Here is a 25,946-nt window from a genome sequence, read left to right as displayed (position 1 = left end):
AAGGGCAACACGTTCCCCGGACCGTTGTCGGCAGACAGAGTCGGTATTTACAATACCTACTCGTATCTTGCTGCTCGCGGATGCAGGTACTTGTTCTCTTAGCACTGCAACAGCTTTGAGCCTCGGTGCTTCGGGCGCTATTAAGCATCTTGGATTGACTGATTCGTCTACCTAGGTACTTAGCGGGTTGACCTTAACTTGTTGGCGAGTGATCGTCATCACTAGTAGACACTATGATGTCTCCATGACCTTCGGCAGTTCCTTGTTGCTTGCGTACACGGTCCACCTCACTAACTGAGCAACGCTGCCGATGAAGAGACTTCCTGCATCAACTGGCGGCCTTGTTCAAAGCCGGAGAGGCGGAGCGGAGGAGGACAGTCAAGATCGGCTGAGACCATGGCAGTTATGGAGGTATTTAACTACCTTTATGAACGCACCGCCGAGACCCTGAGACCACGAGCCACTGGGTCAAGCAAAGAAGTGGGTGAAACAGTTGTCAAAACGATAAAAATGCTTGTCCAGCGATTTGCGGTAGCGCTGGCGTGGTTGTCGTCGCTCTCACAAGCAGCGACCTTTGAGCAGCAGTGTGCGCAATTCTCATCTCAGCTTCAGTTGGACAATGCCACCGTGTGGTTCTCAGAGTTCGTGGCCGCAGGGACAAACTTGACACTTTCCCAGAACAACGTCACCTGTGCGCGACCCAGTCAAGTGGTCGAAGTCGACCTCTGCCGAGTTGCGCTCTATGTCGCGACGTCGAACCGCTCCGGCATCAGCATGGAGGCCTGGTTGCCCAAGAACTGGACAGGTCGGTTCCTGAGCACGGGCAACGGCGGCATCAGCGGCTGCATTCAGTACGAGGACCTGGCATACACGACCAGCCTGGGCTTCTCAACCGTCGGAGCCAACAACGGCCACAATGGAACAGGAGGCCACGCTTTCCTCGACAATCCCGACGTCGTGACGGACTTTGGCTGGCGTTCCATCCACACCAATGTCGTCGTGGGCAAGCAAATCAGCCAGGCTTTCTACGGAAAGCCACACACCAAATCGTACTACCTGGGATGTTCCACGGGCGGCCGTCAGGGCATGAAGTCTGCCCAGGCATTCCCGGACGACTTTGACGGAATCGTGGCCGGGTCACCGGCCATCAGGTTCAACGGCTTGGATTCGTGGTCTGGCAACTTTTATCCAACGATCCGCGATGCTGGGCCCGAAGGGTTCCCTCCCAACACCACCTGGGCGGCCATCGATGCGGCTATCCTGGCTCAATGCGGTACTGGGGCAGTCGGCGACGCGCCTGACGGCTTCCTTGAGAACCCCGACCTGTGCCACTTCCGACCGGAGGCTCTGGTGTGTCCGACGCTGAGCGCCAACGTCTCGTCCTGCATCAGTGGCGCGCAGGCCGACACGATCCGCGCCATATTCTCTCCGCTGTACGGCGTGAACGGGTCGTTGGTCTACCCGCAGATGCAGGTTGGGCCGGGCATTCTCGAAGCCATCTATGCCATCTACGGGAAAGCCCAGTTCCCCTACACGGCCGACTGGTTCAGATACGCCGTATACAACGACCCGAACTACGACATTGACCACCTGACACCCAAGGACTGGGCGTACGCCGAGAGGCTCAACGCAGGCGAGACCAACACCTTCGACGGAGACCTGTCGCCGTTCCAGAGCAAAGGGGGCAAGCTGCTCACGTACCACGGGCAGGCGGACCCGATCATCTCGTCAGCCAACTCGCCGACGTACTACGACCTCGTGTCGCGCACCATGGACCTGCCATCGACGGCGCTCGACGACTTCTACCGCTTCTTCCGCGTCTCGGGCATGGGCCACTGCAGCGGAGGCCCCGGGGCCACGTTCATCGGCAACGTCGGCGCCGCGGTCGCCAGCCTGGACCCGGACCAGAACGTGCTGATGGCCATGGTGCGCTGGGTCGAGCAGGGCACCGCGCCCGACACCATTCTAGGCACCAAGTTTGTCAACGACACGGCCAGTCTGGGCGTCGACTTTCAGCGCGCCCATTGCAGATATCCCTTCAGGAACGTCTACGTGGGCGGCGGTGGGGAAAACGCGACGACTGATGCCTGGAAGGATCCGGCAAATTGGGTGTGTCAGTGATGTCGGTTTCTGTCCGGAACCATCCGTTACGTACCTCGTCGTCGTGGTGTCAAAGCATGGATGTAGTAAATATTTCACCTAAATAACACAGGGGAAGTCCGAGAGAGCACATAGGGAGGAAAGCGACAGCTGAGTTTATGCAAGTGGGCCGAACCTGAGAGTTGAACGGTGACGCAGAAAAACGTACAGCAAACCACTGTAGAAATTGTCCGGTACAGCATTTGATAATCTTGGTTTCTTGTTGACGCATGATCCGTCACAGTCTGTCCAGTCTATTCAAGGTAGTCTCGGAGATACGTACGCCACAAATAGTCGGCTCTGAAGGATCACTGCTTGGTGAACTCCAGGTTCCGAGCCAGCCAACAACCGATAGTCAGTCCGGTGAGCTTTCCATCATCACCCCTACGGACGATAACCGTCCAATCACCTGGGGGCGTCGAGTCCATTGCCCTAGGGCACGCAAGAGCCCATACATCTTCTCCAAGCGAGCGCATCAAGTGTACAGGACCCTGGCCCAGAAAACCGTCGAACATGCCGTACAGCATGTCACCTGCGCCGCTGCAGTGAAAGACGGAGTCTATCTCATCGCAGCGATAATCACCCTGCAACTCAGAGTAGTCAGCAGCCGGCTTTTTGTTGGCGACACGCTTGGCATGAAGAGTCCTGTTGTCGTGAGGAAGATGGACGTGCAGAGAATCTCCGTCGAGATTGGCCACTATGCCGTCCGACCGGGCCTTGTACGCCTCGATCACGCGCACCTTTTCGGGCTTGAGGTGGTACGTGAAGGAGAGCTGCCCCGGGGCGCTGGCTTTGCTCACGACGATCGCCAGTCCAGTGTCCGGATCCAGATAGGTTCCAGGCCAATCTGGGCCGGCGCTGACAATCTCATGTTTGGCCTCGGTCACACCCAGCATTCGCTTCAAGATGTAGTCGCTAAGGCCCACTGGATCGCCATGCTCTTGGTTCAGCAAGACCATGATGGATATCCGTCGCTCGGGGCAGTAGGAGCGGTTCAACCGATACCCGCGGATGGCGCCCCCGTGCCCAATATTCAAGACGCCGCCGACGAGGCTGCGGCCCAGACCAAAGCCGTACTCCGCAGGCGAGCCGTCATTGTATTTCTGCTGCTCGGAGTTGACGGTATACCAGCTCTGCAGATCGCCGTGGGAGCTGCGGTCCACAAACTTCTCATAGGCGATCATGTCGGTCAGGGAAGCCACGATGCCGGCATCGGCAGCCCATTCGATGCAGTTGACGCCTGGATAGAAGCCGAGCGCCTCGTTTCCCTCGTAGCCAACGCACGGCGGCGGGTGCTCCGCAGCGTGTGCGCACAGCCTCGCTGTCTTCATGCCCGCGGGCGCGAATATCCGCTCCGAGAGCAGCTCTCCCAGCGGCTGGCCCGTGACCTGCTCGATGCAGCCGCCGATGATGAAGAAATTGGTATTGGCGTACGAGTACTCGGTGCCAGGTTTGAAATGGAAAGACTTCATCCGCGCCAGCATCTGCGGTCCGTCGTCGGCGATCGAGAAGTGGCCCTCGGGCTTCGCACCCCATAGCACAGTCAAGGCCCAGTAGTCGCGTATGCCTGACTGATTGTTGGCAAGATGGCGAAGCGTCAGGCCTCTGTCTTTGAGCAGGTTTGGATTCAGCAGTTTCTCGAGCTGGTCTGATAGCTGCTTGGCGGGTTCGTCACCGCGCGCTTTCATGGCTGGTGTTGGGTTGCGTTCCAGGTCCGTCAACAATCCACACACCATCTGCTTCGAGATGGAGCAGATCGGTACAACCATATCAGCGGCCATAGCTACTCGACTGTGTAGATCGCCGTACCCCCAAAGCTGCTGGCCAACCAGTTCGCCATCCTTCAGCACGGCGACTGCACCACCTGGGCCTCGAAACTGAGAGGGGACATCTGCGAGAATCTCCGAAATTGAGGCTGCTGTGGCTGTCATTCTTACTTCCTGGAAGTCAAGGGTATATGAGTGAAATGGTCTATATGTAATCTTATGGCCTCTGTTCGGCTTTTCGGGAGAGTAAGTGTTCAGTATCCACAGCCGTCCTTGAGGCCGAAGTTTGGTCGAATGCTCGCTGTCAGTAAACAGTCGTTGTTATCTTGCCAAGTCTAGTCGCTGTGCCGCATTTCCGTTCCAAGCTTTTATATTACGCCCCGCCAGAGATGCTTATCAGCACTATCTTCTGACTTCACTCTACCTTCATGTTGAGGTCGACTGGAACAAGCCAAACCTGCGTAAAGGGGAAGAGTAAAGGAAAGGTCACACAAAAGACGGTATCGAGAGAGAAGTTGCGATATGCGAACTGGGAAAGCTTACCTGATGTTGATCTTCGTGGTTCCATGACGCCAGCCATACCTTTCAGCTGGGTACATCCTATCACTCTGGCCTTGAGAGAAGTCCCGGCCCGGTATCGGCACTCAAGAGCATCACAGATGCGTGAGAACTACCAGTCAGGACTACCGGTACAGGAAGGTATTTCAGCCTACACGTACGAGTGCATGCGCAACCCGGTCGTAGCGTTCACTCGGTCGGCCTTTTGGGCGAGTCGGGTTTAGCATTTAGAAAACCGCTAGAGGAATGCCACTCCTGCAGTTGCACAGGATCGAACCAGGCCGATCCAAGAATTGATTCAATTCCTGTGACCGCTAACGTACGCTGATTGAACGCGTTCTCTTCCCGACCGAGTCTGGCCGCTTCCATAAATAAACCCCGCCCACGGTCGCTCGTAGAGGGTATCAACGACACCACTCCTCTCCTACGATCATCCGTCACGTATCCCAAACTTCAAAGATGGCATCTCATCCGCCTGGAGCATGTTGCTACCAGGGCATCAAGCACGAAGGACAGCCTGTTGGCAGCATTTCCACTTTGGGGGATTTCGAGATTTATACAAGCGCTCCGGCTGACAAGTCGACTGAGCATGGAGTCTTGTTGTAAGTCCTTCCCAAATGGCATTGTTCAGACACTTTATCGTGGGCTATCTAACTTGCCGCCAGTCTCACCGATGTCATCGGACACCGGTTCGTGAACGCCGAGCTCGTTGCAGATCAATTTGCAGCCAATGGACACTTCGTCATGATGCCTGACTTATTCTACGGCGACGCCGTTCCGTTGAATCGATCTGACGCCTTCGACACGCAGAAATGGAGGCAGGGAGAGTACAACGCGTCTAAAAGGGCGCATCTTCCCTCGGACGTTGACCCGGTTGTCGAAGCTTGCATCACTGAGATGAGAACAAAGTATCAGTGCAAGATAAAACAATTGGCTTCGTCTAGAGTAGCTTGAGTATTTACCGTCATATCTTCAAGTTCGGACCGTGTACTGGACCAAATAGCTCTTGCAGTGGGATCTTCCGATCTACCATCGCTTGGTCGTAGAGGTAAGTGACCAGAGCTTCCAGACTCTTTCTATTCGGCTCGATGCCATATGGCCAGGGGTCGCCGCCGAACAATTGGTCGATCTCTTCAAGGTCCGCTGGGAGGAATGGCAGCATGTAGCGGTACGTCGCCAAGAATCTCATTCCACGCAGAGCAATATCCTTGGACTCGTTCATGGCGTGGAACAGACTCGACGGAACAAAAGGATGTTTGTCCACGAGGTCTTTTTTGATCACCACAAGATGCATTATGGGGAAGATGCCTGTGTCTTGATAATACCGCTTTTCGGTCTCTCGTATATTGGGAAACAGGCGTTGGACATTTGGCGCTTTCCCGAGGCAGGGTGGTGTATCTGCACCAATGGTGGCTGCAATGTCCCCGTCTGCGAGGAGATCGCTGAGCGACCTGGCCGCGTCCATATATGGCACAATTCTGACAGGGCGCAACAGTGGCTTTGCTTTCGGTTTTCCGTGGGCCCCGGGCTTTTTGATGTCGCCCTCCACCCAAGTGATGGAGGATAGATCAACACCAGCGGTCTGCAGAGCTCCCCTGATCCACACTGCGGCGGTCATGGTGTAAAGCTGGACTCCGATACGTTTACCATTTAGGTCTGATGGTTTCTGGATGATGTCGGTGTTGACCGCGATGCAGTTGTGACGGAAAGCCCGTGCAGGCAATATCGGGATGCCGATGAGGTCCCTTTCCCCATCAGCCCAACGACAGATGTACTCGGAAACAGACATCTCAGAGGCGTCAAACTCCATTCCTCTTATCATGCGGTCGAAGATGTCTCTGGGATGCTCGATTGTGATATAGTTCAGATCGATACCCGCGGGTTTAACTCTTCCTTGAGCGAGGGCGTCCATGCGATCGTAGGGCTCCGCAGGCAAAGTTCAGACGCAGCTTACTCGTCATTCTGGCCCTTCAATGCAAGATTACCACGAAGTTGTGTGGTGCTGGACCCAAATGCACGCCCGAGTGCTTGAACGTAACAAAACACCAGAACGCGCAGAGATTCGGCATGCGACAGGGAGCAAGCGGATGGGTTATTTTTCAAACGGCAACTTATCCAGCTGTACTGAGTCCGTGGCGTGGCCACTCTTGTTTTCCTGCCAGTGTCCAATTCTTGCATTTGATCCTCGTCATAGCTCTATTCCAAATTCAGCAGTTTTCCTCGACCGATGTCGGGCACTCCTTCGCTCTTGAACATGGCCCTCAAAGAAAGGCATTGTACGTTCTTGTACGCAGCTACGAGCTCAGCGAGTTTTGACGGAAAAAATGTATTAAGAGCTATCCACTGTGCCACGTCATCTCTCCCAAACCTTTAAGTCCACTCGGCCTGAAGCTCGCGCATGCTTCGCATTCTGGGTGTGCAGTCGGCCGAGTGAAACAAAGGCCGAGCAATATGTAACGGAGGCCTTGCGACAGATATTCACAGGCAATTGAGCTTTCCCATTGACATTCAGCCGAGATGGAGAAACCGGGTGTCATTGGACAAGTGCATCGTCTTCTCACAAGGCTGCGGGCCCCTAATCAAGAACCTGGAATCATCTTCAATCACCCGCTCACCAGTAGCAAAAGTGGTCCAGATGTCCTCGTCGATTTCGACGGGCCCGACGACCCTTACCGACCGCTTAATTGGTCATTCCAGAAAAAGGCCGTGACATCGGTTCTGTATGGCTTGATCACAATGGGTAAGATATGGATTTTCATTTCTCCCCACGACTCAGTCGGTCTCGTTTGAATTTGCGCCATGGCTGACTTGGTCCTGATTAGGCGCTGCATGGTCAAGCTCAGCGTAGGGATTCACCCGTCTCGAGACTGTTGCCAGCCGCTTCCTTCGCACCGCCATATCTAAAATTATGAGGAAGTTTAGGCAGCAGTGTACTGTAAGAGCAGGCGATTTGCCAGGTCCCCTGGCGCCCGTCCGAAACAGATGCTAAGTCGAGAGGCAGGTTTAGCCGACTGCTAGGGGGCCTGATTAGGCACTGGGTGTGGTGCTCAGTGATGCTCAACCACAGGCTCAGTTAAAGCTCAGGTTAAAGCGGCCCTTCGGTCACCCTCTAGGATCGAACCATTAATGGAAATTAGGTTTTTAGTTCTCGAGTAATAGAGGTAGGCATGTACCATAGGACAAAGGTGAAGAATGCGATGGTGGGTGATTGATCAGTCGTGGTGGTGGTGGATGTGAAGGTGCCTTTGCTGAGTGAGGTAACTATTCCGATTTGCAACACATACAGGATGTATCTACCTGTACCTAAGCCACACTTCGCCTCGACCGTAGAATACCAGAAACCAAGGTTCATTCGCATTTTTATTAGGTGGGTTGTTCTCATTGAAAAAGTACCTTGTGCGCTCTTGTCTCCGTCATTTTTCTTCACCAGGACTGCATACCTATGTACCGACGTATGGGGTATGCACTTTGGGTGTCCCCGTCCATACTGTACTGTACACACTCGAGCGTTTCACGAGGCTTTAGTAGGCACGTACATAAGTATCAGCGTAGTCAAAAGGTCACCTAGGTACTCCGTACCTGTTGGGTATGTACAGGTAGTCATCGTCAAGGGCCCGCCAGGGACACAACTTCCAAGGCCCCGGAAACAAAAGTGCTTGCTTTGCTGACGACGTCTGACCCATGGCAAAGAAAAAAGAAAAGAGAGAGCCAACTTGGCAAGACAAAAGTTCCTGATTATCATTCATTCATTGGCCTCCAAGGGTGGGTGCATGGGGACTTTTGGCCCCCCTAAAAACCCCAAACTGCCAAAATCCAAAGGACCGACGCCACAATCCTAAACAAAGTCGGAATGAGGGTGGCTACACTCCCACAGTAACTAACTAATGCCCTTCACCACACCCCTCCTGAGACCCAGCCTTGCGCTCAGCCTCTCCAGCCTTGAAATCATTCCTAGTGATTCCCTCCATCTGGCCTCCAATAATCAATTGCTCTTCACAAATGCCTCAAATTGCTTGCTTTGCTTTGCCTTGCTTTGCCGTCGTGCAGTCATCATCACCCAAAACCTCAGGACCCTCCAAATTGTGCAGAAATGCATAATTTCACGCAACCACGTCATTGTTTTGCAGTGCAGAGAACAAAACAAAACTTGATTTTTTTGGGGGGGTTTTGGTAGAGATGAAAAAAGACAGGAAGCAGAGCAAAACCCAAGCCCTAGACCAAAGCCAAAGCCAAAGCAATTGCAGATGTCTCAATGACAAGACACAATTCCAAGACCAAATCTCTAACTCGTAATACCACGAGCCATAGCGTACTCTCGTACGGAATCCAAGTCAAGGAGACAAAAATACACGAGTTGACGCCACCTCGCAATCACTCTTTTTGCCTTGACCATCGAAACAGAGGCTGTGTCGGGGTATGTACCTAGGCTTGATGTGAGCCTGAGCGCGGCTGGATTGCTGCAAGTCGAGCTCCCCTTTTTTGGTTGATTCGGTTCACTGCTGGACCATCCAGATGATGATATCATTTATATGCTGTCACTCATCAAGCTCCATCTGACCGGTACATGTCGAGCACTTTTTTCCTTTTCTGGTACATGTGTTTTTTTTGTTGTCATTGTTGATACATGAATAATACTCCGGTAAGAGATCCTTGAAAACTCCCGTTCGATCGCCTGTTCCTTCACCGTTTGTACCGCCTGGAAGGCTCGGCGATGATGACAATGGGTTGCTGGTCGTACTGCTGTCGACGTCGCTTCTCCTCTTCGTCACGTTCGTACAGGCTGCCCTTGCTTCCGTGGTAGCTGACTGGTCTCTCCTTGTGAACGTAGCGGTATCGCTCCTCTGCCCCGTGGTCGTCCCGGTAGACGCGTTCTCTTCCTCGGCGGCTGGAGTTGGGGATGATCTCGACCACGTCGTAATTTCTGCTCCGGCGGGGCTCATCGTAGAAGTACTCCTTGGCTTTTGGGGTCTCGACCTTCTCGTGTCTCTCGGGGTTCCTGGTGGGAGGGTTCACGATGATGGGCTTCTTCGCCTTGCTCAAGGTCATGCCACGGTCCCATGCCTTGATGAGTCTGTTGATGACTTCACACTCGGCGGGGATCTCGACCTGGACCGAGTCGCCGTTGGATCTGTCAATCTTGGAGAACGGCTTGGCTCCCTTGGAGAACAGGTAGCTTGAGACATCTCTGGCGTAGCTCCGGCCTCGGTCACAGAGATCGAGGTCCTGTTCGTAGCAGGCGTATGGGTCGGCACAGAAGTTGCACTTGGAAGCATGTTTGGCAAATCGGTACATGACGAAGTATTCGTCGTCGCGCGGTGGGCGCGAGGAGTTGATCTCCTTGGCGAAGTTCACCACGCGTTGGCTGGTCGCACCTTTGGCCATGGTGGTTACTGGCGTCGACGGCGACCTGGATATGGGGGTGGAAGTGTTGGAATAGCTCAAGATTGGTGTGGACGGAGGCGGAGTCTGTGGCCTGGTTGGGCTCCGGGTGATGGTGATGTATTGATACTGGGGAGTCAGGTCATCTAAGGTATGCGACCTCTTGGGATAGTAGTAGTAGGTGGTGGTACGTTGAGGCGACAGCGTGACGGGTTGCTGAGGTATTGAGGCAGGAAGGAGTGGCAGCCTTGTTGACTGCGACAGCACTGGGCAAGACGGATCTTCCGACAGGTTGTATCAAGCGTAGTGTTCAGTGGTTGGTATGAGTATAGAAAAGAAGAGTCAAATGGGATGGAAGAAGAGGAGGATGCCATGCAGTTTATAGCCTCGAGGTAGGGTCGAGGCCAATGGTAGGACACATCGGTGCATTGAGCATACGGTGACTGGAGGGATCTTTTGCCTGGCACTTTTGAGTGGAAGCCTGCACACGGCTTGCCCGGAATAGGAAAGGAAGGGACCAATTCGCCAGGCTGCCGTGAGGATCTCTTCCTCCTCGTATCAGGTGCTCCCTGACTCACGATTGGACTCGGCGTCAGAATTCCAGGGCACCGCCTTGGTGGCACCCTGTTGTATCCAAGCCATGACGGAGGGAGGGTGTGGCCGGGAGGGTCGACACGAGGAGTGTGTCGACCGGGGGGGGGATGGTGGTGGTGATTGTGATTGTGATGATGGTGTTTCGAATCATCATAATCTGCCCAAGTCTTGACGTGTTAGAGGGCAAGGGGGGCAGTCTCTAGGCTGCCGTGGGGTCCATGGGCGGTCTCCCGGGTGCCTCTAGGGTGCCTTTAGGCTGTCCTTAGGGGCTTCTCTAGGGGCACCTTCACCAGGTTCCAGGGATGCTCATTACGAGTGGTGGCAGTGTTCTCAGCCCAGCTCGCTAACCCCAATACAGCCTAGTCTGCCGGGATGTTTCGTTGCCTGCGCCCCAATCACTCCGCAGGCGCTAAGCTGCTGTGAGACAAGCGCCAAAGCGGAGGCTGCTGGGCTCAGAACACACGCCTGTTCGATTCACCGGTTACGAGGATCACAATCTAAAACATGCACAATGATGCACGCCCGTTGCCCGCATTCGACGCCCATTCTTCTGCCGCTCAGTCACTCCAAGGACGAAAAACTATCTCATGCTGGTCTCGCATGGGTTGCGTCTGGCACTGGCTGGTCACACTGGCAACAATTCCATGCTTTCGTGATGCCAACCGTCGGATGAGAACTGCCGTGGCCCGTACTCCCTACCAGTCCTCATTACTACGAATCCTCGTTACTACGAATCAACCTCGCAATGAGCCTGACGCATTCCCGTTCCGAGCGCGGAGAGCTGTGACTCGGTCCAGGATACTCGGTCCTCGTATGTATCCACGCACATGATCTCTCTGGTCTCGACTCAACCGGAACCAGGTCGGGTCGGTCCATAGCAGTGAGCAGCCGCAAAGTATCCCTGCAACTGCACCGCCTCCACCAGCGTGGCATCTGCAAATGTACTTGGCCGACTCATTTCTGAGTCGAACTCTAGTTCGTCTTGCGGGAACTAACTAGCTTCTTCTATCGATACCGTCTATCGTCTCTGATAGGCGAAAGAAAGGGTCGACAAAAGTCCCTGGTCGCATTCCACACGACACAATCCCTGACCACCTGAATCGCTTAAACGCCGGGGCCTCCGACCTTACCCTTCCAGTATCCTGTGACTCTGCTCCATGAAGATCGAAATGAAATCTGTCATGCGTCAGTACACGCGCGCTCATGCAAGGGAATACTGTGTTCACACTTGCAGTCGGCCTCCACATGCCGACCGTCGAGGGTTCCGGCCATCTGTTCCTTTCTTGCTGACCACCGTGTGCCTGCATATCCGAGCCAAGTTCGCCGTGTAACTTGACCACTGTGTATGACGAAGCAGAGGTCGTCAGCTCGTGAACCTCGAACCTCCTGGCGGGTTGGTCCACTTTCCAAATGAGTCGAGGTAATTCGTGACGGTGATGTGCCATGCACCCACCATGTCCCTCTCTTCCCCATGCGAGTTCTCGCCCGGCGGTGAAAATGTCGCACCGCAGCCTTATTCAGACACACACTGGTGAGCCTCATTGTTGCCTGTTTCCAGTGTGAAGCTTGAGTGCATTCAATCTACTGCTACACGAACGGTATACACAAGCAAAGTCCCGACCGAAACCCATACACTCATTCATTCACCGTGACAACGACTTTGCCCCGGGCCCGATGTGTCCTGAGCCGTTCGAACGCCTTGGGGACGTCCTCCATACCCAGGACCGAATCTTGGACAGCCCTGACGATTCCCTGACTCATCCACTCTCCGATACTTTCCAGGTCTTTCCGGTTTGCTTGGACGTGGAGGAATTGAATCTTCCGTCTTCCTCCACCCAAAAATCCCGGCCACAGCATTCTCTTTGCGATGTCAAAGATTGCGCCCAATGAAAGCTCGCTGCCAACTTGCACGTACTTGGCTCCAGGGTTTGTGAAATGGTGGCAGTCCCAGTACAGTTCCGGTAATGCTCCTACATTGTCGACCACCAAGTCGAATTTGTGCCCTGACTCCCCGGTGCTTTTCTTGAGAGCATCAACGACGTTCTGGGACTGATAGTCGATCACTTCATCGGCGCCCAGTCCTTGACAGAACCCGGCATTCTTTTCCGAGCATGTCGTTGCCACGTAACAACCGATAGCTTTAGCAAACTGAATACCCCTGCAACCCTGTCAATAGAGATCCGGAGCATGGTTTTGGGCGGTCTTTCCAGACGGAGGGCTTACCAAACGCCTGTTCCCCCGCTACCCCCGTTGATGAGGACCCTATCTCCCGCTTTGACGTTTGGAACGATGCATTGATAGGCCGTCAACCCGGCAGTGCCGACGGAAGCTGCATCCTGCATAGATACTCCTCGCGGGAGCTTTGCTAGTTGCCCAGCCTGTGCAACAGTATAATCTTCGAGTGTGCCGAACGAGATGGGCATAGCCAGACGCCCGAAAACGAGCTGTCCCACCGGGAAATCTGAGGCTACTCCAGCAGCAGGTTTGACCACTCGCCCTGCAAAGTCCAGACCGGGGCAAAACGGCCTCTTGACCGCTATACGCCCGACTACCGGTAGCTCAACCAGCTTGTAGTCGATGGGGTTCACGGACGCGGTGAGAACTTGGATGAGCACTTTATTCTTGCCCAGGGCTTGGTCGTCGTGAGGCGGCAGTGGCGCCGAGGTGTTCAATTTGAGGTTCTTCTCTACGCCGCCATGGGCCGTGGACAACTGCCACGCTCGCATTGTTGAGGGTAATGAGGGTGGTGACTGCGATGCCATCCTGGCCTGACCTTGTTGTGAATTCAATGTGATCAGAAATCTCTCTTCTCGTTTAACGTGATCCTAGTCGTGTCGATGGTGGTTGATTGTACGCGTTCTGACTCTCTAGATCTTGAAGCAGAACAGACAACTCATGCTCAATAACAGACATAACAAACTGAGGGAATAAAATCTACCTTCATCAGGTGCTTGGGACATGAAGCTTTTGTCGCATCAGGATCGCGAGACATAAAGGTGACAAAATCGTTTGCCTTCTTCAGTTAAAGCTTGTCGTCGCCCAAAAGCAGTGCCTAGTGAGCCCTCGTCCACCCCAAGATCGTTGGCCCTTGAGACGCGCCAAAGTAGTTCTATATTGTTACGGGTCAATGGTGTCAGTCGGCGACGAGAAAGTGTGTCTGTGGCGCGTTCCTATTCACCGTAGGCATCTTGAAGAGATGACTACCTCAGAGTAGACCGAAGACCGACTACAGCCCTCTTCACTGCAAGCTTCACTGCTCAGGGTAGACCAAGACGCCCCCAGAATTATTGGCCCATGTTATTACTCGGTGAGGCGGCGCTGATTGGGGCTGGTGGCATCGCTTCTCCAGTCAAACTCCCGCATCACAGACGCGACACCCTTCTTCGCAGTCTTCCATCTTTCGGACCCACGGCATCACTCTCAACTTGACCGTCGCGATTTCCCAAAGACATGGCGCGGAGTATCCATGGTCGCGATCAGTCTGGCGACGATCCGACTTCCTCGTTCGCCGGACCTACCGGCTCACAGTTTGACGCATCTTCCTTCAACTTCCCCATTGATACTCAGCTGGCAGCCATGAATCCAAATTATGGCATGTCGACCTATCCACGAGACCTTGACGACCCTACTGCATCGCTGGCTCACTCCGGCGCAGAACAGCTGAATACCCTTGCGGCAGCTTCTAATGGCGCAGATGCGTCCATGGCCCCGCCTCAGACACCCAACCAAGCATCCTTCATGCCCGCGCGCAAGAGCGTCGACGACCTATCTGATGCAATGCAAACCCCACAAACCGGAGACAAGAGAAAGCGTTCAAAGACTTCACGCGCATGTGATGAGTGTAGAAGAAAGAAGGTAGGGTGTCTGGACCTCTCACACGGCGCCGCGCATGCTCACTCGACCAGGTCCGATGCGATGCGCCGACTGAAGCTGATGGCACACCCAAAACCTGTTCGAACTGCCAGAAAGCTGGCGCAACCTGTGAATTTGAACGCAAGCCTATGAAGCGCGGACCGTCCAAAGGGTAAGCTTTCTACAAGATCTTGGTTCCTCTCTGTTAACCATGATTGCAAGTTACATCAAAGAATTGGCGGAACGCGTCCAACAGGTCGAAACCGTACAGAAGCAAGCACAAGCACTGCGGCAGTCTGTCGACGGCAGCTCTAACTTCACTACCTACGCCGAAGCTTTCTCACCTGACGACGCCAATCCCAGACGACAGTTTTCCTTTCCAGACACACGAAGCCCTTTCACGCCCTCTGACTTTCAGCGCGACCGAATTCCCAGCACTGGCGCCTGGGGCAACATCGCTCCCAGTCTACGGTCTCGAGATACAGGGAGTCTAATGATCGCACCCGATCAGTCAATGCCTGGAAATCTCTCCAACCAAGAAGCCGTTAGAATGGCAGAAAGTGTCAAGCCCTTTTGGTCAGAGGTCGATTCACCTCCGCCGCAAAAACGACCGCGGCTTGATGATGCCTATGCAAAGCTCGAAAAGTTTGATCTAAGCGAAGACTACTTCAACCGATACTACACCTACGTGCATCCACGCTTTGCCCTACTTCCTGAGGTGGACTCGGTGATGAAGGTGGTTTCGAAAGCAGTCCCGGCCATACAACATGCCTTCACCCTCTCCATTGAGCTGTTAGTCAGCAGTCAGAATGATTCGGCTGTCAATGGCAACCAAAGTGATGAGATATCTGTGGCTTCTCATAGACGCAGTCTTCCAACCACAGCATTCGAGGACATTCAAGAGTTGACGACTTACGTGGTATCTGTGGAGCAAGATGCAGCCTCTAACACGGTCCCTGATAATGTTACTTGTCTCTGGACACTACTTCTCCTGGCAGCTGCATGCGACAGTGATGTCAACCAAATCGCAGGCCCGAACGCAACGAAAAATGATCTTCTCGCATCAAGTCTGCGGGTCATCCACCTTTTCAAGTCCAAGGATACACAACTCGTCGCCGACGAAATGGGAGCAGAACAAATCGATGGTATCGTGAGACAAGCCTTTAGCTGTCAATGCTTGATGTCCAAACTGTATGACCTAAGCTCAGGATCTTACGCCAGAACACTGTCTCCACAAGAAACGCAAGCCAAAGAGACCATGGTAGGACCTGCTGATACAGCTAAGATGCCTGCTGAAGCGGCGTTCCTCATGCAATCTTCCAACATCATTACCATGGTCACTTGTTTACTTCACCTGGACGCGTCCAGCTTTGCGGGAGCGCAGGTGAAGCGCATTCTTACATTTGGTCTATTCGAAAATACACTAAAGAGTTCTCCCACGCTCAGTCTCGACTCTCCCGTCGTGCGCCAAGTCAAACTTCTGCTGGAATTGCTCACAGCACGATACCCGGATACTGACTTCAGTCCCATGATCGTCCTCATGAAGGCTACACAACTCACTGAATGTCTCACAACCGATTCCCCAGCTTACCCAAACTTCAGCCCTCTTGATATGCACTGTTGGTCTCTGGCAACTATCACATTCTGTGAACTGGCTATGCATGCAAAATCAGACATGTACATCAAGCCAGCCCTAGAGAATATGCAGATCTTGAAATCGGCACTTCAACAGAAATCTGAGCTTTTCCGAAAGCAATATGGCTATGCATTCTTCTGGTCCCCGGAGAAGAGCGTGGCAGATGGCTACCGGATGTCTCATTGGACAGACTGCCTGCTGAACATGATCGACGATGTCACGGCGAGGTCGTCGACATTGGGAGAAGGAGCAAACGACGATACGCTAGTCCTGCCTAACTTCTCTCTCCTGCTAGTTCAAGGCTGGTTTCGTGCACTGTACCACTACCGATGGAAGGAGTAGTTGGGGCTTCGACACTTTCTTAGAATGCAACGGATACACGCGTGAGGAGTATCAGAGCTTATGTCTACGGCATATGATGACCAAAGAGAACGAAATATGAATGGTCAGCGACACGGGTACAATTCCTGTTGTCCTGCAGCGATATGTACCCGCTCATACAAGAGGCTAGAAGGTACATTGCGTCTTGCAGGGGAAAACAGTGATTCGGCTTGTTGACCGACGCCTCTTCTCCACAGCCTTCAACCTTCGCCGCTGCGAGCAGCCACCAGATTGAACAAATAGGGGTAGTGTACAATAAGGCTGAGACTCGCTGATGGGGAAGCTCGATGTCAAGGTCAAGCGCGGAGCACTATGAGCTCCATTGTATGTAATAATCTCGATCCTAATATTGAAAAGTGCCATTTCACGTGCCAAAGATCCGACGTAGAACTGTAGTGCAGATCAAACTTGGACTAAGGTAGTTCCATGTTTCTCCAATTCAGACTTCAGACTTGCGCGAAAATTTCCCCACGCACGAACGTCTGTTCTCCGTAAATCATGGATTCTATGGGTATCTGGTGATGCTTCTTAATGTTCCGCTGCTCACAGGTACTAAGACTGTACCCAACGCTTCCTCGTTTGTTGGCATACATTCGAAAACCTCGTAACGTCCAGCAATCGACGCAAGACATTGCTGTAGCGGCCAGCCGTCCCGTTCGAAGCGAATTCCTTAACCTATCCACCTTGCACACTCAGCAAACGCTATGGGTTCGAAGAATTTTGCCCGGGGAGGCAACAGAGGTGGTGGAAGAGGTCGCCACGGCAAGAAGGGAGATATGGGCCGAACGGAATGGGCGTAGGTGTTACCACAATACCACAACTTTTCCACCCGACATTGCAGGACTGACTTGCTAAGAAAAACAAAAGGAGACAAACGGCAGCGTAACGACGACGAGCAGGCCTCAAAGAGACAGCGAGTCGACGATGGCAAACCAGAGTTGCCGATCTATGCGACCAAGTTCAGCGACGAAGTCCTGGCTGCGGAAGAGAGAAGACCGAAGAAGAAGGTAGCAGTCCTTATCGGTTATGCAGGTACAGGCTATAGGGGGATGCAATTGTGAGTCGACATGACTCTTCCTGCATCGTGATAAGAACACGAAATATTGACAACAATGATAGTACTCATGATCACAAAACTATCGAAGGCGACCTCTTCAAGGCATTCGTCGCAGCGGGAGCTATCTCGAAAGCCAACGCCGACGACCCCAAGAAATCCTCTTTCGTGCGATGCGCACGAACCGACAAGGGCGTCCATGCCGCAGGGAATGTCATCTCTCTGAAATTGATCGTTGAAGACGAAGACATTGTCAAGAAGATCAATGACAACCTTGTTCCTCAGATACGAGTTTGGGGCTACGAAAGAACTATTAACAGTTTCAGTGCATATCAGATGGTCGACTCGCGAATATACGAGTATCTCATCCCTACGCACAGTTTTCTTCCCCCTCATCCGAGCAGCTTCCTAGGGAGGGCACTCGAGGAGTGGGCCCAAAAGAAGGACGACGTAGAAAATTACCGACAACGTCAGGAGGAAGTCGCTGGATATTGGGAAAAGGTCGATAAAGAGATTATCGAGCCAATACTTGCAGAGTACGATGACGATGTGAGGAGCATTCTTCAAAAGGCGCTTTGGATGAAGACTGGTGATCCTGATGACCCGACAAGCGACGAGCAAGTCCCAGCCGATCTTGGAGATATCTATCATGAAAGCGAGGGTAAAGATGGCCACCGAATTGAGCTGGGGAGCTCTGCCGAGAATGGGACATTATCCGAACAAATACTCGAAGTTGGCGATGCCAACAAGTCAAAAGGAGTGAGCGGACACTCCAAAACAGCGGACGAAGCGACTGCTAACGAGGCGAGTGAGAAAGCTGAGACTGCAGATGGAGTGGATGCCGCAAAAGCCACTGGCAAACCATCACGGAGCGCCATTCTGCAGGACGCCATGAAGCGCCTTCGTCAAGCTTACATCACAGCCAAAAGGGCCTATCGAATCCCCAAAGCACGTCTCGACCGGATTCAAGATGCGCTGAACTATTACAAAGGCACTCGCAACTATCACAATTTCACAGTTCAGAAAACGTATGATGATGCATCAGCGAAGCGAGTCATCAAATCCTTCATCGTAAATCCCGAGCCAATTCTGATCAACGGCACCGAATGGCTCAGTATGAAAGTTCACGGGCAGAGTTTCATGATGCACCAGATCCGCAAGATGGTGGCGATGGTTGCGCTGGTGGTGCGTTGTGGCTGTGACCCGAGTCGGATAAACGACAGCTTGGGCCCAGATAACATCTCGATCCCCAAGGCACCCAGTCTGGGTCTTTTGCTGGAAAGGCCTGTGTTCGATTCCTACAACAGACGGGCCACGAGTGAAATGTCCAAGGAAGCGATCGACTTTGACAAGTACAAGACCGAGATGGACGCGTTCAAGCAAAAACACATCTATGAGCGCATGTACGAGGATGAAGAGAATATGAACGTTTTCGGGAATTTCTTCAACCATGTCGACAATTTCCCCATTGAGACGTTCATGTTCGTCACATCTGGCGGAATCGAGGCCACCAAGGTTCCTATTCGACACGATGAGAAGATTGACAGAGAGGAGCAAGCGCTCGTGGAGACAGATATCGGAGATGGAGATAGTGACGTGGATGAGAACGTCCGGGACAATCATGGTGATGAAGGATGATTTCACTATTGTTGCTGCTGAGGACGTTATTCGACTACCATTTCAAACCCACTAGATACGCTATGTCGGCGAGAACACGGATTGAGGCCCAGACAGTCCCACAATCTTTTAGCGGCTGCGGCTACGTACACGTCCATGGCTGGCCTCAAATGACTGAAATAAATCCCACGCCTGGGCCGGATACCAGTTCTGAAAGTCTTGCTCCTGTTACACTCGCCGTACTGGGCATTTTAGGCGCTCGAAAGCCGAGCTGGCGCAGGGGCGTTTTGGATGCCTAGTATATCCTGCGACAACCCTTTTTTATTTCAAATGGAAGGTTCGTCCGAGCCGACGAGGCCGAAAAGGCGGATCACCCAGCTCTCCTTGCAGGGCAGATATCGGTACGTCGTATCGTCGCCGAGTATATAGCGGTCTCTCAAGGTCATTCCCCGCGCAGAGATAGCCGATGTTTCGTTGAAAAAGGTGCTCGTGATTGTTTGTTACGGAGTGGCTGGTTGTTGGAGCGGGATATCCATCTATGTACATGTTTGATCGGCCCCTGACCTCCTGAGTCCTGCACGACTTGTCTTGCATCCAGAGGGAGTTCCTGCTAGCAGGCTACGGCTTCAGTTTCCTCGACCGGTCTCTCTAGTAGATAGTGTAGCCTCTCAACGTCGAGCCCGAAGCGTTGAAAGCATAGAACTCCGAGGTGTTGCCGTTGTAATAAGGGAGGAAAGGCCAGGGGTACAACGGGCGGGTGAAGTTCACCGCGCCGTCGTCGAGATGGTACGCCGTGATGGTCTCGGGAGCCTCATCGCGTTCCACCCACGCCGAGATGAGGCCTATCTGGTCCCAGGAATCGGCACCGGGGCCTCCAGACACATGATTGACACCTAGATTTTGTCCGTTAGTGTACCGGGCCAGACCAAAAGTCCGTAATTTTGAGGAAGAGACAAAAGGGGTATACCGTACCGGGCATCTCGTAGTAGCGGAAGAAGTCGACCGTGCGCTCGTACCCTCCCATGGCGGTCACCACTCTCTGATAGTAATCTGTCGCGAACCAGGGGGGCACAGCAGGATCCCTGAGACCCTGTGCCATGATCAGTCGCCCGCCAAGCTGCTTGAATCGGGACAGATCAGAAATCCCGCCGTATTCAAAGCTTTCAGTGTAGGCAGTCTCCCGAAGTGGCGTGTCCATGTTGAAGTCATAGGCCTCAAGGCCCCCTACCACATCCGGGTTGAACACGTAGTATGAGAGGTACTGCGTGGCAAACGTATAAAAACCTGCAGTTTGACCCCCTGTCGGGCACAGCGACCCAGTCCACGCGGCTTCGGATCCCGGCAGCAGCCCTTCTAGAGTCAGGTAGATGCCCTCGGAATTCCTTGGTCCGACGAACATGCTACGCGCGGCAGCGACGGCTGCTGGACTGAGGCATTGAGATGAGTTGGGCGGGCCCGAGGAGCAGGCCAGCGCAGTGAGGTTGAACGAGCATCCACGTGGATTCGCTATGATCCCGTCCACCATGCCATCCTCTCCATCACAAGCATCCAGGATAGCTTCGCTGATGAGGGACAGCGCCTCCGTCGTCAGTACAGGGTCACTGGTGTTTGCCGTGTTGTATATGCACGCGGCCGTGTTCCAAGACATCTGGTAGGTGGTGATGCCCGTCTCGTTGTACGCCGGTGCAACCGAGACGATGCCGTCAAAGTCTCCAGGGAACCTTTGCGCCTCGACGAGTCCTTGTCGCCCGCCAGTCGAGCTGCCGATGAAGTAGGCGTATCTCGGAGCGCTGCCGTAATAAGCCTCGACGAGAAGCCGGGAGAACACAGCCGTAAGGTGGGTGGCCTCGTAGCCCCAGTCAATCTTGCACTGAAGATCGTTGAAGAAGGGGAAGAAGGAACCGTCGCCCGAGTTGCCCATGTCCGTCGTGGTAAGAGCATATCCCTCGACGAGAGCTGTGGTGCGGTTATCCTGCTCGCCGTCGAAAGGGTTGATCCCACAGGCACCGCCGCAACCCCACTGGACAAATCTGCCATTGTAGTCAGGGGCAGCGGGAAGCTTGGCCCAGGCATTGATCCTGCCACCGATCACTGCTTGGAGGTAGCAATACTCTGGAAGCTGGGCGGTCCTGTTGGCGGCTATCGTGGTCGAATTCACGATGTAGAACGGTGCGGTCTCGGCAACGCCCCTGTATAAAGTCACATTTTCGCAGGTGTAGCTCAGATCAGCCAGCACCGCGCTGCAATGATATACAAGCGTGGTGAAGCCCGCGACAAGGAAGGAGGATACCCGCATGGTTCAGGCAAAGACGGCTCCAGTAATGTCCCAGCATCTCACCTGGCCTGTTAGGCACGTCACACCGTATTTATACTTGATGTCGCCGGCATAGGAGACTAAATGGGACGAGTCGAGTGATGAACTGTTAACATTACCTGCCTTAAGAGTGGGGGGGTCCCTTCGAGGTACATTCTTTATCACTGATATCTCATGAAGATAAGAGTACCAGCAAGTTCGAGGATATTGTACCCATACCGAATAATGCCCCCATCTGCCCCAGATAGTCGGACAGAACCCGATGTACAATCAGAGAATCGGACAGGATCCGATGCACAAGCCGCACGGAGTAGAGATTGTGGCTCTGGTTGTTGCCTCGTAATACTCTGGCGGATAGGATCACGCATATGTCCCATAGGTATCTATCTGTTCATATTCGAGGGCTGACCTGACTCCTCTAACTAGAACTCCCTCAAAACTCATTTACTAATACTTGTTATCCTGTCAGACAGTATTAAGCCAGATAAGCTTTTCCCAAGCTTTCTCTTGAGTTCGCAATGCACTTTCTGGTGCGTCTGATAACGGTGGACTTCTTTATCTTACTTAAGTTTTAATCATTGAGTCGCCAATGATCTTGCTCGATGTTGATGAGAGTCTTTGCGAGTCGTGCACGAAGTATTATTTCTTCCTAAGGAGCAGTTTTATCTTCTCAGAGTGCAGCGTACCGAGTTCATCTACCTGGTAACCTAGATACTGAACTGACTGCCTGGGCTGCCGGAGTTTCGATAATTTGACACCTCCCACCAGTTCTTCACATTTTTCTTCTCAGGGCACGCTGACGACATTGGCAGCTAGTACGATTTTCTGCTCGGATCGAAAAAGAGTTGTGAGGGATGTTACGTTAGTCAACTGAGCAAAGAAGGAGCAAAAGAAGAGAGCGATAGAGAGTAAAAGGACAAACTCACGCCCATTTCTGCCTCTGTCTCATGTCTCTCAACGTGATACTGGTACCCTGACCTTCCTTTATTTTGACCGGTCGACGAGTCTTCAAGGTACCGATTAAAGTCGGGCGTTCCGGGAATGTCGGTGTTGTCAGCTAGGATCAGACTACCCTTGCGAAAAATCCCTAGGTCTTCGCACGCTTGAAGATCGGGGAGATATGCATCTTTCCTGTTTACAACATACACACAGAGAGAGATATTGTTAGAGATGAGATATGACAAATATGGTTTGTTGTTTGTGTGGCCAAGACTCAGACTTGAAGAGCATATGCAAAAGGTCTCCTCTCGTCTGGTTTGGTCTGGTCAGGCACAGATACAGGCACTCACTCACCAATGATCAAAAAACATGACGTCCACCGTGTCGATTTGTCCCGTGGCTTTGAGGGCGCGAAGGCTTTCTTTCGCGGGTCCTTCGAGAACAGTAACGGTGTCATCGAGACCCGCAAGAGCGATTAGGTCTCGGGCGATGGACGCAAATGTCTTGTGTAGTTCTGTCGTGAAGACTTTGCACGGCGATGCCCCTCCAGAAGGGATCTGGCTTGGGATCTGGCTCTGGTCTGAGGTCGTTGTGGCGTTCAACTTCTTCAATGCGTCCCCCCATGCCAGAGCGGACATGCCCACGTAACACCCCAGTTCGACCAGCGTCTTGGGGGATGGGTCAAGTCGGGCGAGCAGATCGGTGCATTTGTTGATCTTGACGCGGCCTAGTGTGATCATTCCCTTTTGCGACGTGTAGGCGCTGATGGCGTCGATGATGGCTTGTGGGTTGTTGCGGAGCGTGGTTTCGACGTCAGCACGGGAGAAGATGTAGTCCCTTAAACCTGCCTCGCGGCCGTCATTGAACTAGTGATACACGAATAGAGAGAGGTCAGTGCTACTAAAAGATGGAAAGAGGAGGCCAGCATTCTCATGACGAGGACAACGAGGAGCAGGAGGAGAAGGAGAATGATAATGATAACGAAGAGGAATGGTGGAGAGAGTGAGAGAGTAAAGCGCGTCCAACAAGCATGCTAGGGAGTGTATCGTACTCCAAAGGTATCAGAAGTGAACGAGTCTGGCGGGGGCATTTTGACGACAGTCTGTGAGTATCTGTAGAGGGAGAATGTTCTGGCCTCGATATTGTTCTTGTGATATACTGATACGTATGATGGAAGCCGTAGCTCGTCGCGACGGAAGGCTGAGAGAAGGACGTGTACCACTAGTTCCGCATACGGGAAGTGCAATTCCGTGCAATTCTCAGTGAAGACCGTCAGAGTAGTAATAGTATCCTTTCAAGACACAACTAAATTATTCAGAACGATGAGGATGAGTCCAAGTTTCTCACCGCCTACGAGTCTAGGATGGATGTTTTATGCGTGCTATTTATATCAGTGAATCAGGTCCGAGCTCGGTCAACCTCGCTTTTTGTATCGGCCGAAGCGTATTTAACTTGACTGGACCTCCGCGCCTCTGCGTCGATCTCTCCAGTCGCACTCATCAGACAGGGAGTTATCATTTGGCAGTTGACGACAACTCGACAGATTCTATCTGGTGTGTGATCATCGACTCACGGTTGGAAAAGTGCCGTATTGCATGCATTACTCGGCACAGGCCATGGTTTTGATCTATGAGCAGACGAGAGAAACGACAAGTAGCTACTAGAAAACCTACGGTAAATCTTCCATACCAGTGATACCACCAGTCGGTCTTCTTCACAGTCAACAACTTCCTCTATACAAAGATGGACACGAATCACAGAATACTCCCCGAACGAGCCCTGCCAACTCTCCGGGACTGACAAAGCTACTAACCCTTTGTGATAGTTGCCTCAGACGTAACAGACTCCTCTGGGTGTTTTGTCGATTTTTCAACCCTTTGGTTTTCTGCATTAGCCCCTTCAATGAAGTCCACCTCGTCAACAGAATCGCCGAAGAGACCTTGGACATCTTCAAGTGACAGCTGACGTGTCTGCAGCCCGGGTTAGTAAGGTACGATAAACACTTATGAAAGTAACCATACCTCAGGGAACATGAAGTACACAATACTGATGGTGATGGTCGTCAACACCACGAAAACCAAGTAGTATTTCCAGCCGATGTTTGCGAACGCCGTCGGAGCTGCTGTCGTGAAGATGATTGTGGCAAAGAATAGTCCGGAGCAAGATATCGCCAGGCCCTTTGCTCGAAGTGGCGTCGGAAATATCTCTGAAGCATAGATGTAGGTGGTGGCGTCAACACATAATACGAAGACGGTGATGTGGGCGAACAGGAAAAATACAGCCCCAGAAGCGGCACCACGACTGCCAGAGCTTTGAAAGAATGAGACTGTGATACATTCACCCATCAGCGCCAACAGGCAGCCCGTGAATCCAATCACTAACAAGCATGAGTATATGGTGAAGGCACGACAACTTGGGGAGGCGGCGACTTACGAAGCAATCTGACACGACCAACACGATCGACGATTATGGCGTTGATGAAATTGCCAAAGGGGGCTGTTGAAATCCACCCAGACTGTATACCGAACGTTGCCACCGTGCTGAAACCGAGGCTACTGTATAAAGAAGGGCCATAGTCTATCAAGTATCAGTGTCATCAGCTGCTGTCGGCTTAACAGTAGCCCGGTCCACGACTTACTGTTGATGACGATTGTAGCTGTACACTGCGCTCCAAACATAGTCATGAAGCCGATAAAGCATCTCTTTCTCAGCGATTTTTGGAACAGGAATTGCTTGAAAGGAACCACGTGCTGAAGCTCGTGCAGTGTCTGGCGATGGAGATGGTCAAAGTCTGCTCGTAGCCCTACTTCGTCTGCGATTAGGCTGTCCGAGCTTTCCGACCGTGTGGCCCGAAAGGCATCGAATGCCTCGCCAACGCGATCTTTCATGATGACTATCACGCTGTCAGCTATAAAGAACTTCGTTCTATCATGGACGAGGCTACCCACGCCATCGGGGTGTCTCCGGAAGCATCATAATGCCGCATGCAAGTAGCAAAGGGGGTAGGCATTGAATGGCTAGGGGGATGCGCCACTGCGCGCCGGAGGCATTGACAAAGTAGAACCCGAAACCAATGTAGACGGCGAGAGCATAGCCTGTCCCGATCATTGTCCCGTGCATCCCAACCAAAAGACCTCGGATCTTCGGTGGTGCTATCTCGCTCTGATAAAGAGGAACCAGAGTCACCAGGGCGCCTGTTTTGGTCAGCCTGCTCGGACGTGGAACTTCTAGCGAAACCCGAGGCACCCCCTTACCAATTCCCACGCCGGTGATGGCGCGCATCACAATATACATGCCGATGTTGACGCTGCCAGCCTGCAGGGCTCCTCCCAGAACCGTCAAAGCCGCTGCTGCAAGCAACGCCTTGCGGCGGCCTAGCCAGTCTGCAGTACCCAGGCAACTCAACGTTCCGATGAAGCCACCGGCCTGGAACACCCCGTTGATGGTGCCCGTCAAGTCACTTGCATTGGAACGAGTATCCATTTCAAAATAGGAGATGAAAGATGGCTGACTGAGTGTGATTGAAATGATACTTGAACAGTATCCATATGTCATGCTGCCCAGTGCTACAAAGAGCACAATCTATTCCAGTTATTAATTCACGCTGAGCTGTTACTCGCGCCGTAGAGTCCTTCAGAATACTTACGAGTATACGGGTCACAGAAGAAGATAAAGCCATGATGAGATAGCACCGGTTAGATTGTCCACAGAGTTGGG

The 25,946-nt window shown here is 52.8% G+C and overlaps 11 protein-coding genes across 11 annotated transcripts; 4 read left to right on the top strand and 7 right to left on the bottom strand.

Moving 5' to 3' along the window:
• Window positions 1-396: 396 nt before the first annotated feature.
• On the top strand, window positions 397-2,121 carry PV08_05832 (uncharacterized protein; the record flags this gene model as incomplete). Its single annotated transcript, XM_016380171.1, has 1 exon — window positions 397-2,121. The coding sequence occupies one exon, from the start codon at window positions 397-399 to the stop codon at window positions 2,119-2,121; it is 1,725 nt and encodes a 574-aa protein (XP_016235998.1).
• A 326-nt stretch (window positions 2,122-2,447) lies between these two features.
• Window positions 2,448-4,070, bottom strand: PV08_05831 (uncharacterized protein; the record flags this gene model as incomplete). Its single annotated transcript, XM_016380170.1, has 1 exon — window positions 2,448-4,070. The coding sequence occupies one exon, from the start codon at window positions 4,068-4,070 to the stop codon at window positions 2,448-2,450; it is 1,623 nt and encodes a 540-aa protein (XP_016235997.1).
• An 852-nt stretch (window positions 4,071-4,922) lies between these two features.
• On the top strand, window positions 4,923-5,417 carry PV08_05830 (uncharacterized protein; the record flags this gene model as incomplete). Its single annotated transcript, XM_016380169.1, has 2 exons — window positions 4,923-5,065; window positions 5,129-5,417. The coding sequence occupies 2 exons, from the start codon at window positions 4,923-4,925 to the stop codon at window positions 5,415-5,417; spliced, it is 432 nt and encodes a 143-aa protein (XP_016235996.1).
• A 10-nt stretch (window positions 5,418-5,427) lies between these two features.
• Window positions 5,428-6,375, bottom strand: PV08_05829 (uncharacterized protein; the record flags this gene model as incomplete). Its single annotated transcript, XM_016380168.1, has 1 exon — window positions 5,428-6,375. The coding sequence occupies one exon, from the start codon at window positions 6,373-6,375 to the stop codon at window positions 5,428-5,430; it is 948 nt and encodes a 315-aa protein (XP_016235995.1).
• Window positions 6,376-9,143: 2,768 nt separating this feature from the next.
• PV08_05828 (uncharacterized protein) lies at window positions 9,144-9,845 on the bottom strand (the record flags this gene model as incomplete). The annotated part of the gene is made up of 1 exon (XM_016380167.1): window positions 9,144-9,845. The coding sequence occupies one exon, from the start codon at window positions 9,843-9,845 to the stop codon at window positions 9,144-9,146; it is 702 nt and encodes a 233-aa protein (XP_016235994.1).
• Window positions 9,846-12,071: 2,226 nt separating this feature from the next.
• Window positions 12,072-13,198, bottom strand: PV08_05827 (uncharacterized protein; the record flags this gene model as incomplete). The annotated part of the gene is made up of 2 exons (XM_016380166.1): window positions 12,072-12,594; window positions 12,660-13,198. 2 exons carry the CDS (start codon window positions 13,196-13,198, stop codon window positions 12,072-12,074), a joined length of 1,062 nt encoding a protein of 353 aa, XP_016235993.1.
• A 688-nt stretch (window positions 13,199-13,886) lies between these two features.
• On the top strand, window positions 13,887-16,266 carry PV08_05826 (uncharacterized protein; the record flags this gene model as incomplete). Its single annotated transcript, XM_016380165.1, has 3 exons — window positions 13,887-14,291; window positions 14,342-14,460; window positions 14,511-16,266. The coding sequence occupies 3 exons, from the start codon at window positions 13,887-13,889 to the stop codon at window positions 16,264-16,266; spliced, it is 2,280 nt and encodes a 759-aa protein (XP_016235992.1).
• A 743-nt stretch (window positions 16,267-17,009) lies between these two features.
• Window positions 17,010-18,997, top strand: PV08_05825 (tRNA pseudouridine(38-40) synthase; the record flags this gene model as incomplete). The annotated part of the gene is made up of 3 exons (XM_016380164.1): window positions 17,010-17,101; window positions 17,162-17,362; window positions 17,425-18,997. The coding sequence occupies 3 exons, from the start codon at window positions 17,010-17,012 to the stop codon at window positions 18,995-18,997; spliced, it is 1,866 nt and encodes a 621-aa protein (XP_016235991.1).
• Window positions 18,998-19,624: 627 nt separating this feature from the next.
• Window positions 19,625-21,272, bottom strand: PV08_05824 (uncharacterized protein; the record flags this gene model as incomplete). Its single annotated transcript, XM_016380163.1, has 2 exons — window positions 19,625-19,869; window positions 19,949-21,272. The coding sequence occupies 2 exons, from the start codon at window positions 21,270-21,272 to the stop codon at window positions 19,625-19,627; spliced, it is 1,569 nt and encodes a 522-aa protein (XP_016235990.1).
• Window positions 21,273-21,997: 725 nt separating this feature from the next.
• PV08_05823 (uncharacterized protein) lies at window positions 21,998-23,319 on the bottom strand (the record flags this gene model as incomplete). The annotated part of the gene is made up of 4 exons (XM_016380162.1): window positions 21,998-22,102; window positions 22,217-22,421; window positions 22,584-23,095; window positions 23,281-23,319. The coding sequence occupies 4 exons, from the start codon at window positions 23,317-23,319 to the stop codon at window positions 21,998-22,000; spliced, it is 861 nt and encodes a 286-aa protein (XP_016235989.1).
• Window positions 23,320-24,037: 718 nt separating this feature from the next.
• PV08_05822 (uncharacterized protein) lies at window positions 24,038-25,908 on the bottom strand (the record flags this gene model as incomplete). The annotated part of the gene is made up of 7 exons (XM_016380161.1): window positions 24,038-24,199; window positions 24,251-24,606; window positions 24,663-24,806; window positions 24,868-25,122; window positions 25,178-25,423; window positions 25,484-25,811; window positions 25,876-25,908. 7 exons carry the CDS (start codon window positions 25,906-25,908, stop codon window positions 24,038-24,040), a joined length of 1,524 nt encoding a protein of 507 aa, XP_016235988.1.
• Between the last annotated feature and the right edge of the window lie 38 nt (window positions 25,909-25,946).

Source organism: Exophiala spinifera, assembly GCF_000836115.1.
Source record: "Exophiala spinifera strain CBS 89968 unplaced genomic scaffold supercont1.4, whole genome shotgun sequence".
Taxonomy (NCBI): Eukaryota; Fungi; Ascomycota; class Eurotiomycetes; order Chaetothyriales; family Herpotrichiellaceae; genus Exophiala; species Exophiala spinifera.
This window is presented reverse-complemented; position numbering and strand designations above follow the sequence as displayed.